At 32.2% G+C, this 16,853-nt stretch overlaps 1 protein-coding gene across 1 annotated transcript; it reads left to right on the plus strand.

Moving 5' to 3' along the window:
* Positions 1-793: 793 nt before the first annotated feature.
* Positions 794-16,227, plus strand: LOC132733250 (uncharacterized). Its single transcript, XM_060719855.1, has 7 exons — positions 794-856; positions 4,379-4,579; positions 9,263-9,603; positions 10,076-10,268; positions 12,105-12,194; positions 12,493-12,624; positions 13,313-16,227. Exons 2-7 carry the CDS (start codon positions 4,388-4,390, stop codon positions 13,634-13,636), a joined length of 1,272 nt encoding a protein of 423 aa, XP_060575838.1. The 5' UTR covers positions 794-856; positions 4,379-4,387; the 3' UTR covers positions 13,637-16,227.
* The last annotated feature ends 626 nt before the right edge of the window (positions 16,228-16,853 follow it).

The following is a 16,853-nucleotide window of genomic DNA, read 5'->3' on the forward strand; positions in this document are numbered from 1 at the left end:
CTAGAAGGTTCTCATGATTAACATATATACACTTAACGAAACTTATAAGTACTCCGATTTCAAACTTGCAGGAAAACTTTCAAAATATATACTAAACTTGAAGGTATTTGATTTTTTTACAATGGTGATCTCAGTTACTGATTTTCTGTTAAGTTTGAGTTATTGTAAAATGCATTTACTATTATAAAATGATGATACTATGATTAAAGTTTATACAGTATCGACTTAGGCTAGTACCCAATATAATAAAAAACTGGTCGGAGTACTTAAAAGTTTCGTTAAGTGTACAAGCATACATATAATGACATGAAACATAAAATGGCATTTAAGGTGTTAACATAATATTAAGTGGATGGTCGAAACTAAATAAACAATGACATGATGAAAAGATGATGGCTAATACATGCTTTCCTATACACAGTAAAATAGGACGTGAACACCCCTACCAAACGGTGGCTCTCTCACATTTGGTGATCTGTTTAAATTAGAGCCCTCGACACTTCCGTTAGAGAACCGTCAACCAGAAGAACGCTGAAACCTAAATAAATGTCGGTTTAGTAGTGTAAAGCAAACATAATAGTAGATTTAATTATTTAACGTTAATCGTAGATTTTCGTCAAAAAAAGGTTTACAAAATTTGATATGAGTATTTTCTAACTTTTATACTTACATACATAAAAATCATTCTTTACTTTCAAACATTAAAATGGAACCAACAAATTATGCAGAAGTATAATTTAACTTTATTCACATAGTAAAAATCAATACGCTCTTGATATGCGTTTATTTTTAGAACTAATTTGTTTGAAAAAGGAACTTCATTTTATACGTGGAAATCCAGACAGAACGCGGAAAGGTAGTATCTTAACTATCTTAAACCGTTTAATATTTTCGTAAATATGTATAATTAGTTTAATACTTTAAAATTAATGTCATAAGTAGACGAAATGACCATGATAATGACCAGATCACCGTGTTTTGTTTCAAACCGAAAGTAGATTTTTCTTTATCAAGGAAGTGAATTGTAAAAACAAAAGTGTTCACTGCATAGTTACAAATTGACATTGATATAGAAAAGAATAAGGTATGTAAATTTATCTTGTCATATTTACGTTTATACGTGAATGTCTTGATTAAAAGTAATGTAATAAAATTACTGATACTAAATACAAAGAAAGTATTTGATTTGCTAACATGTTTATATTTAACATTAACGTTTAACCTTCTTGTTATGGTTTTGTGAATTCAGAAGACTATTTTGTTCAGGGATATTATACTATACTCATCACCTGGGTCGTGGGTTCAAGCCAAAGCAAGGTCTAGTTTCTTTTTTCTGTAAACATTACATTGTTTAAAGTTTAATTAAATAAGAAATATAGGTATTTATTGGAAAAAATACTATATTTGATAACAAATATGTTACCTGATAATTTTAAAGTCTAAGTAAATCAAAACTAGACGGTTAATGTATTGTATTATAGAATTCAAACAATATATTTTTTGAGTAACCTTTGGCAAACTTTGAAAAATGCCCCTAAATTCTTTAGAACCCAGCGATATTTTTACAGTGCATGTTGGCGGCATTCACACTGCCTATATTCTTTTATAATTGAAATAAAGACGCATCTTATTAACACATTTTTCCTGACGAAAATAAAGCTAAAATGTTGATAACACGACAATGGCATCTTTCACAAACTTTAATAGTTTTGACTTTACCCTACAAGGACGAAAACGTGTGAATTTATAGCAACAACACCGTAGACATATTATCTCATCAGCTTTATGTTAGATTGTATTTTATGGCATATTGTCTCTGACTTACTTTTGTAAACAGCTTTAATATGCGATTTATGTATTTTTGTTCACTTGAACAAATCTCTAGTTCATCTTTTGTAGATTCTTAAGGACTTGAACTATATCAAAAGAGTGCCTATTTACAATATTGTAGTTATTAAAGCGCATTTTGGTTAAGGTAATTTTAAGAAAGCTCCTGTCTTCAAAGAATGGCAAACATTGCGAGCATGTCGTATATTCCGTTCAGTTCTGTTTAAAAACATCTATAACTGCTCAAAATGTTTACGAGCGTGTTATCCGTATTGAAAGCTCTCAAATTAAAATGAAGGTACTCGTATTGAATTAGCTATAGGTCAACAGCGCACCGACAAATGGAAAAAAAATAGAAGCGGCATATAAAGTTTAGTATTTATATATTATTTCGTATATGATCCCAAAATGATTATTTTTTGTTCGACAAAGAAATACGTGATACTTTAATTTACTCTAATAATACTCGTACAAAACAAACTATGAAATGGAAAAGAGGCCAAGCACAAGAGAACTGCAGTGAACCAGATCGTAGGTTCATTTTTATGTCGTGGCATTTATAATTGTTTGTGTATTTAAAATAAGAGACTCGGCGAATTATTGTTTGGTTTTATTAACCTGTCAATTACATACTGATTACACGGTCGATGCACACATTATATTAATCTTCGGTAGATTTTCGGTAAATTCCGTGAACGATGGAACTTAATTTAATTTGTATCTCTAAACTAAGTGTACTCAGCGTTATAGCGCAATAGGGTAAAGCACGAGTTTATAATCTGAGTGCCACACGTATTTTAAGTTGGAGACCGCGTTGGTCCATGTTTTTTTCTTATTAATACTTTCAACATTATTGCAGCTATATATGATTATTTTATGTTGTTCGTTTTGTTTTACATTGTATAATGTTTCACTTTATTTTGATATGTATATACTCTTTTTAAATAACATGTTTTAAAAATTCATGCTTAAAATTAAAACGGTTTAAAATCAATAAATGACTTTTAAATGCAGTAAAACACTACAAATCCATTAAAATATATTGTAAAAATAAAGAAAGAGTACTAAAACAATGGCAACAGTAAGGATCGAACCACAGACCTCTCAATTATCAGGCATTCTCTTAACCTACTGTACTATTGTATATTAATGAAAACCTTAACATTAAGCTGGCGTGACTTTCAATCCATTACTAATATATTGTCCGATTTTATTGACCTGTCAATTATGAATATATTATAGCACTCATTTGAATATTCGACCCCACTTCGGTTTGGTCCGTGTAGTTTACGAGAATTAATGTGGAGTATATAAGTCATGTTTTGAAAGTGAGGCCAGCTTAATGTGAAGGTTTTCGTTAATTTGCAATAGTGCAGTCGGTTAAGAGAATGCCTGATAATTGAGAGGTCGGTGGTTCGATCCTTACTGATGAAATTCTTTTAGGCTTTACTCTCTTTATTTTGCAGTATATTTTAATGGAACCGATTTGAAGTGTGTTTTACGGCATTGAAGGCATTAATTGGTTTTAATCCGTTTTAATTTTAAACATGAATTCTTAAAACATGTTATTTAAAAAGAGTATAGTCTTTACAAAATTAAGCAAAACATAATAAAACAAAACGAACAACATAAAAAATAATCACGTGTAGATTTAATAATGTTGAAAGTATTAATAAGAAAGAAAAAAAACATGGACCAACGCGGTCTCGAACTTAAAACATCTATGACACTTAGAATATTAACTCGTGCTTTATCCCTATTGCGCTATAACGATCAGTACACTTCATTCATAGATAGAAATTAAATTAAATTCCATCGTACAACGTACATCTCACGGAACTTTCCGAAAATCTGCCGAAGATTAATATATTGTGTGCATCGACCGTGTAATCAGTATGTAATTGACAGGTTAATAAAACCAAACAATACTCCACATTAATTCTCGTAAACTACACGGACCTAACCGAAGTGGGATCGAATATTTAAATGAGTCCTATAATGTATTCATGATTGACAGGTCAATAAAATCAGACTATAATAACTTCGAAAATGCCAGCTACAAAGTTAAAAACGTGAACAATTAGATAACCCTGTTTAACTACGGAAACGTTAAAGGACCTTCATTTAGTGCGATCACGAGGTGTAAGACGACTGATATTTGTTCGATCAGATATTTTAACACAAATCAATTCATTTTATTCACAAAGACTATACCATTTTTTTGTCATTCCTAGTAACTTTTCTCAAAATGCTTGAAGTTTTTTGTCAAGGCCAATTTTTGTCATAAAGACAAATGCTTTTCAAAAGACTATACATGTATTAAGATACCTTTTTGCCGAGACAAAAACTTCAAGCATACCAAGAAAAGGTTCCGCGAAATAAACAGTTTTTTTATCTTTGTTAAAACGTCTAATTAAATCTAATTAAAATCATTCGACTTTCACATCATGATCATTTTAACGTTTCCTTATATAACAATAAAAAGAAAGTTGTTGATCTCTAAATATGTACATATATATATTTGAAGGTTCTCAATTCATTTCGCCATCAGGTTAATGCCATGGACGAAAAGCCAAAACCGGGATCACTTAAAACAAAATCTTTCGAATTTGTTCTGGAGAAGTTTTTTGATGAATTTATAACAGTTTGGTATCGGGAAAGAATCGTAGGTGCTACCGTTTATGATAAAGCTAGACGAGAGATTGACATATTGAAAGATAAGAATACTAAATTAACAAAGAAAAAAGGAGAGGTAAGATTTTAATTTAATTTAAAGTAAGAATACACATAGCAGTGGATATTCGAATATTGCCAGGGGTGTGCTACATGTTTTGCGAATCGGAGTAAGACTCTTGCGTTTAACACTCATTCTCACTTAAGGAACTGAAAAATGAACATTCTTGAATCTATCTATCTATCTATCTATCTATCTATCTATCTATCTATCTATCTATCTATCTATCTATCTATCTATCTATCTATCTATCTATCTATCTATCTATCTATCTATCTATCTATCTATCTATCTATCTATCTATCTATCTATCTATCTATCTATCTATCTATCTATCTATCTATCTATCTATCTATCTATCTATCTATCTATCTATCTATCTATCTATCTATCTATCTATCTATCTATCTATCTATCTATCTATCTATCTATCTATCTATCTATCTATCTATCTATCTATCTATCTATCTATCTATCTATCTATCTATCTATCTATCTATCTATCTATCTATCTATCTATCTATCTATCTATCTATCTATCTATCTATCTATCTATCTATCTATCTATCTATCTATCTATCTATCTATCTATCTATCTATCTATCTATCTATCTATCTATCTATCTATCTATCTATCTATCTATCTATCTATCTATCTATCTATCTATCTATCTATCTATCTATCTATCTATCTATCTATCTATCTATCTATCATTCAATTGTCAAATGTGAAATAATTTACGTCATCTCATATATTGACAATTAATTAAGGACTCGTAAATGATTTTTAGCTCACCTGAGCTTGCTCAGGGTGAGCTTTTAGGGTCGGTGAATGTCCGTCGTCCGTCCGTCCGTCCGTCGTACGTCCACAATTGCTTGTGAACACTCTAGCGGTCGCATTTTTGCCTCAATCATCATCAAACTTGGTCAGGATGCTTATCTAGTTGAAAGCTCGGATGAGTTCGAACATGGCTCATCTCGGATGAAAAACTAGGTCACAAGAGCTAAAAATAGAAAAAACCTTGTGAACACTCTAGAGGTCACATTTTTGACCCAATCATCATCAAACTTGATCAGGATGTTTGTCTAGGTGATAGCTCGGATGAGTTCGAACATGGGTCATCTCGGATGAAAAAGTAGGTCACCGGAGCTAAAAATAGAAAAACCTTTTTTGAACCAATCATCATCAAACTTGGTCAGATTGCTTGTCTAGTCAATTGCTTGGATGGGTTCGAACATGGCTCATCTCTGATGAAAAACTAGGTCACAGAAGCTAAAAATAGAAAAACCTTGTGAACACTCTAGTGGTCACATTTTTGACCCAATCATCATCAAACTTTGCCAGGATGCTTGTTTAGATAATAGCTCGGATGAGTTCCAATATGGGTCATCTCGGATGAAAAACTAGGTCACCGGAGCTATAAATAGAAAAACCTTGTTAACACTCTAGCGGTCACATTTTTGCATCAATCATCATCAAACTTGGTCAGGATGCTTATCTAGTTGATAGCTTAGATGAGTTCGAACATTGGTCATCTCGGATGAAAAAGTAGGTCACCGGAGCTAAAAATAGAAAAACATTGTTAACACTCTAGCGGTCACATTTTTGCATCAATCATCATCAAACTTGGTCAAGATGCTTTTCTTGGTGATAGCTCGGATGAGTTTGAACATGGGTCATCTCGGATGAAAAAGTAGGTCACCGGAGCTAAAAATAGAAAAACCTTGTTAACACTCTAGTGGTCACATTTTTGCATCAGTCATCATCAAACTTTGTCAAGATGTTTGTCTAGGTGATAGCTCGGATGAGTTTGAACATGGGTCATCTCGGATGAAAAAGTAGGTCACCGGAGCTAAAAATAGAAAAACCTTGTTAACACTCTAGCGGTCACATTTTTGCATCAATCATCATCAATCTTGATCAAGATGCTTGTCTTGGTGATAGCTCGGATGAGTTCGAACATGGGTCATCTCGGATGAAAAACTAGGTCACAGGAGCTAAAAATAGAAAAACCTTGTTAACACTCTAGTGGTCACAATTTTGACTTAATTGTCATCAAACTTGGTCAGGAAACTTGTCTAGGTCATGGCTGGGAATTAATCGAACATGGGATATCTCGGATGAAAAATTAGGTCACAGGAGCTAAAAATAGAAAAATCTTGTTAACACTCTAGTGGCTACTGTTGTGATCCAAATATTCTGTTAATTGGTCCGAAAGTTTGTTTTGATGATTTGTAAGTCAAGATCGAACATGAGTCATCTTGGATGAAAAACTAGGTCACACCGCCCAAATATGGAAAAACCTTGTTAACGTTCTAGTGGTCACATTTTCGACTCAATTATCATCAAACTTGGTCAGGATGCTTGTCTAGGTAATTGCTTGGATGAGTTCGAAATCGCATGTGAAACTAGGTCACCGGAGCTAAAATAGAAAAAATCTTGTTAACACTCTAGTTGCTACTGTTTTGATCCAAGTATCCGGGAAATTGGTCTGAAAGTTTGTTTTGATGATTTCTAGGTCAAGTTTGAATATGTGTCACCTGGGTAAAAAACTAGGTCGCACTGCTAAAATATGGATAATCCTTGTTAATACTGTAGTGGTCACATTTTTGACTCACCTGTCATGAGACTTGGTCAGAATGCTTGTCTAGGTAATTGTTTGGATGAGTTTGATAAGTCAGGTGAGCGATCTAGGGCCATCATGGCCCTCTTGTTCAATTGTCCCGTAAGTGACACAGTCTCCAGATGCTATGGATTGACAGAAAGAAATGTTAAAACTCTTTGAGTTATACATGTATCTCAATAATGATTGTAGATTAACTTATATTTATTTATGAAATGGAGCAGATATTCTTTTGGCAAGGTTGGGCCATATTAACAATAATTAAACAATTGAACTGAAAATAGTAAAGAAAATAGTAAAAGATCGTATAAATGGTCTTAGAAGTTCAACAAAATTGCTAGATTTGCATATAAATCCAAGTTAGTGTAAACGAAAACAATAGTACAAATCAAAGCAAATAATTTCTCTCATAGAAATATAACTTTCATTGGGAAAATCACTGTTTTATAATTTTCTTTCGCTCTGGTCGTTTACGGGACAAATCAATCTTATTACTATTATCTTATAATTGAACTGCAAAAAAATGTACAGAATGTTTGTTTAAATCTAAATAAACTAAAATATTTTATATCAAGATGCATGAAAAGTCATATTCCATTTAACTGAAACATCTATGAAAATGTTATAAAGTTTTCAGAATGTATTTATTTAAGGACAAATACTCGGTAGTTCTCACCATATCTGCTCCAAAGAAACTTCTATCTTACAATTAATACAACTTGAAGATACTCCAATATTATTGCGTTTAAATCGATAAACGTGAACTCAAAAATTTTTATTACTCGAATGAATATTCCAAAATTAATTTTACCATTTACGGGACAGTTCAGCCAGATACGGGACACGCCTGTTTTCATGTTTACTTCATTTTTGTGATTGACGTATTTATAAGTTTAAATGTATTCGTTTATAAAAGTATCCATTGAACTCTATAATAGTCAAAACGTCTGAATACCAATTACAATGTCAAAATTATGATTTTTAGAAGCTATCTGCAAGTGAAAAACACATTTCAAATGCGTATGTTTAAAAAACATGGATACTTCTTTGTTTTTTTTGTGGATAAATACTATTCCTACACTACCAACGTCCATTAACAAGTTGAAATAATTCAACTAATCTAGCAGAATAATTCACAAGAGAATGTGAAAGAGGGTGAGTCCCGTAAATGATAGGCTCGTAAATGTTGAAAATTTCTGTTTGACAAGGGAAATTTATGAGAAATTGTTGAATGGTTTACATGAATGACAGAATATATGCAAGACAAATATCCGCTCTAGATATCTGAAGTATAATAACATTGAATTATTGAAAATATATTGCAAAACGCATGGTATTGATGAGCCTCGTAAATGATTTTGTAAAAATTACGCTTGTAAAATCCAAAATAACGTGAAATCCTTAACAAAATGGTTGCACAGATACACTAAATCTTCATATTTTATGTTTACTATATTACTGTAGACTTAATATTGCTATTGAAATAACCATTTATACGTTACCATGTATGATTAACATTGTTTTGCAATTAAGACTCGTAAATGATTTCGACCTTGAAATTAATTTTCGTAAGATCAAAAACAGTTTTATATGTCAAAATCTGCAATAGAATAACGAAAATAAGATGTGTTTACTGTTAACCACGACTTTTTGCAATGAAACATACTTCGATTAAGTTGAAGACATACTGCTTTTCGTACCCCTTCCTTGCAAAAGCAATTGTCACTAGCAAAATCAAACCAATAGGCTAGTAAACTTGCGCTCAAATTAAATATTTGACGCAGTACCAATTGTAAATTCATTTTACAAGAATGTTCGGGCTTATATATCTCCATAAATTTTCATAGAACATTGAAGACATGGAATGTCGTACTTAAGTGAGAATGAGTGCTAAGTCACATCGACACAGTGGAAGAAGTCTTTATGTTCCCTTTCGGGCATTATCTTAGGTCATTCGGTAAATAAGCATCATAATTTAATTTGACTCATTTTAAATCTTCAGTGTAAAACTCGAATACATATTTAGGTTAAAATGATACTCAGTTGCCATCATCTCATGATTTTATCGTTATTTCAGAAAACGGGTGACGATGCATCTACAGGTAGGCGTTTACCATCTGCAGGTAGTTCACGCAGCCAGAGTGATCCTAAGCCGGGAAAGCGTAAAGGTCCGCCTGCAGACGTTAATGCAGCAAACAGATTGACTAGTGAAGGAAGTAGAAACGTTGAAAGTAGACTTGAGCATGATGTTCAGCTTCAAAATAAAGAACTCGTACAAAAAGTAAACCATTTGAAACAGAAGGTGCATGAAATTCGCGCTGATGCACACTATGAGTTGAAAGAGAAAGATGGCCAGATTGAAAAACTAAAGAAATATCTTGAAAATTTGAGAGAACAGAATAATGATTTGTCAAAACGGCAAGTTTTCTTCTCAATAGTATTTCTTTCTTCCAATTGACAAATGAATTATCTTATATGTTTAGAGTCATGATTTTTTTTTGAAAATATGATCTGATCAGTAAAGCATTTTACACATAATATTACTTTCAAAAATGTATATGTATAAAAGTTTTTATAGTAATTTGTTATTTGTAATCTGGTAAGAAATTTTGAACAATCGTGAAAAATTATTTTATAGAAAACTTGGTCTGATCAGGTGAAACATTTTACACACTGGAAAACATCAGCTTGCTGAAATATTGCTTTTAAAGACATACATGTATAATGGCTTTTTTAGAAATAAGTCGATCAGAGCATGTTGTTTGTTTTCTGGGTTTTTTTTTGAATAATCGAGAACAAAAGGTTATGATACATATACATTATATGCTAGATATTTGCCGAAGTCGTGAACAGAATGTTTTATTTATGAAATTATTTAATCTCACAACAGATTAAGCAAACTAGCTGGGGACAAATTGCGACAAGGAAATCCCGATCTAGCCGACTTAAGTGACCGCTACAGACCAACAGAAATAGGCAAAATGTTTTCTGAAGTTTATGACAATGAATGGTCAGATGCTTATGAGAATATATCTAAAATGGACGAAGACAAAAAAGTTGGAATTCTTCATGGGATAGTGACAGTAAGGAATTTTATCTGTCATGTTCATCTATTGGGCTTAAGTCATCTATAAAATAATGAATATTTTGAAACATACTAAAACAAATTCAGAATTTCAATTAAAACGCCGTTTTGGCTAACATTGCCCATGTTCTATTAATCAATAATGACAGAAAGAGCCGAGTGTAGTTTTTTTCCTAGTTCACAGCTTGAATTCATGTGACAGTCGTAATTTAAGTACATTGTGCACGAAGGGGTCGTGGCGGGCTAAAATTGAAAATGTGCTTGGTTTCATTTTATTTATTTATTCTTTTTCAATTATGAAATATTTAAAAGTAGGACCAAATCAAAATATATGTTTATTCCTCCCTAACTATATACAAGGTATAATAAAAAAGTTCTCGGCCCGATATACTTCTAGCCACTGCACTGACATTTACACACGATACGTCGATACCGATATCTTATTGAAGATTACTGACCGAGAGGTTATACATTCTTTAGTACAATCTAGCATATGTTTATATTTAAAGTCATTCAAAGTCAACCTTAAATGGCACACTAAAATAAAGAGTAGAAGTGAACAAGCTTAAAGCCATGAAGATTGAAGCTAAAAGAATGTCACCTGATTAACATTTTGATCATTTAACGTCACAATTCAATATCATATATAAATAATTGTCTCTAATCCAAATTCACATGTGTTATTCAGTATGTACGAAGCATAAATTATAATACTTTTGTAAAGGTCCGTTAGGCAATGCTGCCGCAGATAATATTATTCCACAAGAAGATTCAAATATATTTTCCTATACTCGTCTATGTAAACTCAGTGACGCTGGGACTTTGACCGGCCCAATGATCATGATTGATATTACTTTTGTAAAGATGCACAAGCCATATTACACGCCAAATATCCAAACCTTTTACATTGACGTTTCACACAAGATCATTTTTAATGTGCGGGACCAATTTAGCCATAGAAGCAGGATTTATATAATCTTTGTAGAGATTACAATGCGGAGCTAAGTGTCAAATATCTAAGCTCTCCGTATTGTAGTTTTTGAGTACAAGATCAGGCTGTGCTACATGCCGAACATATCTAGGATTTATGTGATTTATGACAAGTAATTTAAGAGAAATGCTTTTAAATGCCTTTTTCCTATAAAGTCAATGTAAACTAAGTGTCCGGCATGGGCAGAGCAATGTTTGATTCCAGGATAATGATTTATGCCACTTTTGTAGTGGTCCACAAGGCATTGTTACTACATGTGTGTAGTTAAATATCTGAGCTTTGGGCATACTTGCTTCACACTAGATGTTTAAAATGTGTTTCCTATGAAATAATACGTAAACTAAGTGACCCATGATAATTGTGTCACCCATAACGCCAATGACATGATTTATATAACTTGTGTAGAAGTCAATAAGGTGATACTTTATGCCAAATAACTAGGTTCTAGGCAGTATAGTATCTGACTAAAGGATTTTAAAGATTGCGATATTTTTGTAAAGGTAGCGCACCTCTGTTGGACATTGTTTTCACCGTGTGACTCAGATGTTGTGGTTCAAATGTTATTTAAGGCAATTATGAATAAAGCCTTGCAACAGACGATGAAAATCATGTTTTCACAAAGCAACCTCTTAACACTTTGTGTTTAGGGGAGCTGAACCAAAAAATAGATATGGATAAATGAAATACATTTTATATCATCATGTAATAAGCAGTCGAATTTGATTTAGCAGTACAATTATGGTCAGAATATATATGTTATACATTTTAATAGAAGCAGAAAAATAGTCCATGCTTAACAGTACTTTATGTACAATATATATGCAGTAACTTTACCATTTTCAGAAGGCCTTTAATTTCTGTGATAAAAAATTCAATGAGCAGACGATGACTGTTCGGACAACCCTCCTAGGCTTGGAACAGGAATCAGCAGAGGTTATTTTAACACATCATTTAAAACGACTTGGAATAGTTTCTATTTAGATAGTTTAGTATAATCATTGTCTTATAGTAATGGCCTATTTTTGAAACGTACTTTTGCTCTTTTGATTTTTAAGTGTACATGTATATCATTAACATGAGCTAAATTGATTTAATGAAGAGAAAAACTGGTAGTGAACAGCAAACAAATCTCTAGTCAGCAGGTTTGGACATCTAGGCTAACTTCACTTTATTAACCGCTGTGGCCAATAACATTCATAAAGTATTAAGCAATATAATACTTTACTTTCAGGATAATAGGCCTGATAATGAGTCTCAAGGTCCGCAAGTGGGTAACAAAACTGAACGTTTTACGAATATTCAGAATATATTGAAAGATGTTAGAAAGGAACTAGCGATGGAAACTGCCGGAAATGTAGCTCAAGTATATCTTATTTTCAATACTTTGCATCTTAAAATCTTTAGATAAAACTTATTTTTTTGTATTTCTTAAATGTTTTAAATTATTCAGACTGCTAATGGTCTGTCCCGCTTTAATATTGAAGAGCATTACGTTGCATTTCCCTGTATTTACTCGTCCTTTTGAAAGAGTATAATTATGTTTATTTTTATTACCTTTAACTATTGTATTTCTTTTGAAATTAAATTAGGAAAATGCAGACAGGAACGAACTGAAGGCTATAAACTTAAAACTTAAAACGGCATGACTCCAGATAAATCATATATGTCTTCATAAAATCAAAACCTAAGAAAAATAGTTTATTGATTATGAATGTGATAGATATTCACAATAAATATAAAATTGAATATATTATGAAAAATGTGGCAGAGTTTATTTTTTCCACTACAACTACATTGTTTACCGCGTTAACTACAGAGTAATTAAAGAAGCTGCTTGCTTTTGCAATTTTAGGTAATTTCTATTGGAAGTATGTACCTTAAGTAAAACTACGTAATGCGTACATTTTTCAAGATATTTATTCATTTTAGAGGAGTGCCGATTAAAAAAAATGCCTTAGATAATAATGTTTTTGTCAAAAAAAATCATGTTTTAGTACGTTTTCTTGCTTTTGCCCTTGTTTAATCATGTGCTATATATTTTTTTATTTAAGCAATTCACCCCGACACTTGGGCAGTATGTCAGTGGGTTTGGCATTAAACCAAACGAAATCGACAAAACGTTGCGCATTTATGCGGCGAAATGTGTTGAACTATGTTGGTTGATGGCTGTATGTGATCCGCCAATGGCTTTATCCGAAGATAAAATTGGCAACCCATACGATACTAACATCTATAAACCTTACACCAGGTCCATGAAGGATTTGAAAAACCCAGTTTTAGAATTAGCTATATGGCCAGCTCTTCGCCTTCATCTTGGAGGGAGTTTAGTTGCTAAAGGAGTTGCCCAGCCAGGAGAAGGAAAATCAAAGAAATAAACTTGTCCACAACTACATATAACTGTGAAAACTCAGTGTGGCATTTCCATTGGATTGCTGTGTGTGTAATTATCATTCAGTCATTTCATTTTTCGATTGACCTGGAGTTCAATTTCTTACAACAAAAAGTAACAGGAATTTATATAGTCGGTTAAAACAACATAAATATTGTTTCTTGTTGGTTAGATGAAATTCTCTTTATTCATGTAAATTACAAATAAAAAAGACTGCTTTACAGAAATATTCAAACAAGAGCACCGCTATCGCACACCCAAATGAAAATGTGTTTGAGTAATCAAAACTTGTCTTTAATTAGGGGAAGATATTCAAAATGTAAATGATATACCAAAAAATGTTCTTAATACTCAATGACCCATAGGTGGAAGCTTTTTTACCCTAATTGCATGATTCATATAACTTTTGTAGAGGTCTACCAGGCAATGCTACATGCCAAATATATAAGCCCTGAGCATTGTAGCTTTTCACAAAGAGATTAGATTTGTTTTGTTGTACATCAAGTCTACATAAGGCATTTGAACCGCAGGGCAAGGTAAATTTTGAACCCGGGGCTATTGTTAATATAATTTTTGTAGACGATTTCATATTGATGCTTCATAACAAATATCTAAGTTCTGGACTTTTATAAATTAGAAGTAAACAATTTCAAGATATGCTTATTATACAATTGTGGCACCAATTTGGGGCCATTGTTTACCTTATGAAACTTTTGTAGAAGTCATTTTAGCAGTGCTAAATGCCAACTATCTAGGTCCTGTGTATATTCATACAATAAGACTTAAAATGTTTTTTTCATATAGAAATATTACATTAATATTACATATCGCTCTCACAGAATAAGGCTTAAATTCATTTTCCGATTAAGTCTGTAGAAATCAAGTGACCCCAGGGAGGTTACATAACTAGCCCAAGGGGCATGGTGTCCACAAGGCAATGCCAAATATCTTAGCTTTGTTCATTGTTGTTTCACACAATAAGATTCAAGTATCTTTATCCTATGTAAGTCTATATACCCTAAGAGAGGGCAAGGAGCATGATGTCCACAAGGCAATGATAAATGCCGAATATCTTAGCTCTGTTCATTGTAGTTTCACACAATAAGATTCAAGTATCTTTATCCTATGTAAGTCTATACCCTAAGAGAGGGCAAGGGGCATGATGTCCACAAGGCAATGCCAAATATCTTAGCTCTGTTCATTGTAGTTTCACACAATAAGATTCAAGTATCTTTATCCTATGCAAGTCTATACCCTAAGAGAGGGCAAGGGGCATGATGTCCACAAGGCAATGCCACATGCCAAATATCTTAGCTCTGTTTATTGTAGTTTCACACAATAAGATTCTTTATCCCATGTTAAGTCTATATAAATGAAGTGACCCTAAGGGCGGGGCAAATATTGACCCAAAAGACATGATTAAGGTGAGGTCCACAAGACAATGCTAGATGCCAAATATCTAAGCCCTTAGTATCTTTTTTCATACAGACTGAACTGTTTTTCCTATACAGGTTTATACCAGGGAGGGGACAATATTGACCAAAAAACTTTTTTCGTAAGGATATTACAGCTTATTAAGAGTTCCCTTAATTCTGAAAAAAAACCCATCTAATATCCAAGCTTTAGTGTCCACAACTAGTTAACCATAATGTAAATTTTATTTTAGTTTTGCATGCAGATGTCCTTATATAAAATGACCTGTGTTGTCAATTTTTCAATCATAAAGGTGATCATAACTTAGATCATTTTTGTAAAAGTCCGCATTGCAATGGGACAAGCCAAATATCAAAGCTTTGGACATAATTAGTCTATATACATCAATTGACCCCAGGACAGGGCCATTGTTGATTTGAGGAAACCAACCTGCACATCGTCTTATTATTAGTATTATTTCTACCAAATAGTTTCAATTTCCGTCTATTCGTTCAGAAGATATTGAGCACACGAAATTTTGAAATTCATATGTAATAACTAAGTGTGACCTTGCCCTGGGGTAGGTCTTACCTGTGCTCTGCACATCGTTTCATTATGGTTAACATTTCTGCCAAGTAGTTTCATTTTTCCGACATCGTTTCAAAAGATACAGAACCAACGCCTAATTGCTACAGATTGCCAGGTGCATAACAATATACGCCAACATTTTTTTCAGAGCTACAAAAAGATCCTAACAAGGTTTCATGCAGAAATATTTCTTCGTGTGTTCGGAGTGTTCACAGATCGAGGAATAATAAAATAAAATATAGAAACTTTAAGAACATGACGACATTCTGAAAATTTAAAATTGCATTGCCTCTCATTATGATTCATGATCATATGTTTATAATATTATTTCATCCACCTTGTAGTATGTATCCTGTTGTGTGATGCTATAATTAAAGAAAGAAACTATCATAATTAGTATTATATTGGTTTATTTAATAGCATTAAACATTGCCAGTTAACACACACCATCACTATTTCTCAGTACAGTCTCTTGACCGAATAGAAAACAAAATTAACAGCACAATTATCTAATAATTTGACAAACACTTTCATCTGTGTATTCCATGTTTAGTCACTGTATCCTACCGTATTTACGTAATCTTACACACAATACCAATAAATAAATCTTTAATTGCAATTGTAACTGCATGCTACTTAGTTAATACAACTTAAAAAAATTTCAATACAAATGAGGAAATATGAATTTTTGAAGATTTAACTACTAAGATTAAGATAAGAAAGATAACTTTGCTATGAAGATGAATTCCATTCAATATTATTTATAAGTAGAAACATGAAATAAATAAAGCTTAAACAACATCTTGTCTTGATAACTGTAAGTATACATATGTATTATGCAATTTAAAAGTTGAATGTTTATATATAATTATGAAGATTCCCTGTGATATGCAGTCACCTTTATTGACAGTACACTAATGTAGAAGATAAGAATTTTATTTAAAATGTATATTTGTTCTATACATGTATATTTTGAGTTATAAGCATAAAAATGTTTGTCAAATTATTAACTGTAAAGGTTCCATCAATGCTGAATATCTCTCCATTAGTTGTTACCCTTTAATGATACTATAAACTGTAGTTCAAGTACTAGTATAATTGTCATTTCAAATTCCTATATGCTATAAATGGTAAAGACATGCAAAGGAATGGAAAATACATACTTATTTATCATGTAACAATATCTTGCATTAAATTTAAAG

This window comes from Ruditapes philippinarum, unplaced genomic scaffold (genome assembly GCF_026571515.1).
Source record: "Ruditapes philippinarum isolate M1 unplaced genomic scaffold, ASM2657151v2 ctg1409_1_1_1_1, whole genome shotgun sequence".
Taxonomy (NCBI): Eukaryota; Metazoa; Mollusca; class Bivalvia; order Venerida; family Veneridae; genus Ruditapes; species Ruditapes philippinarum.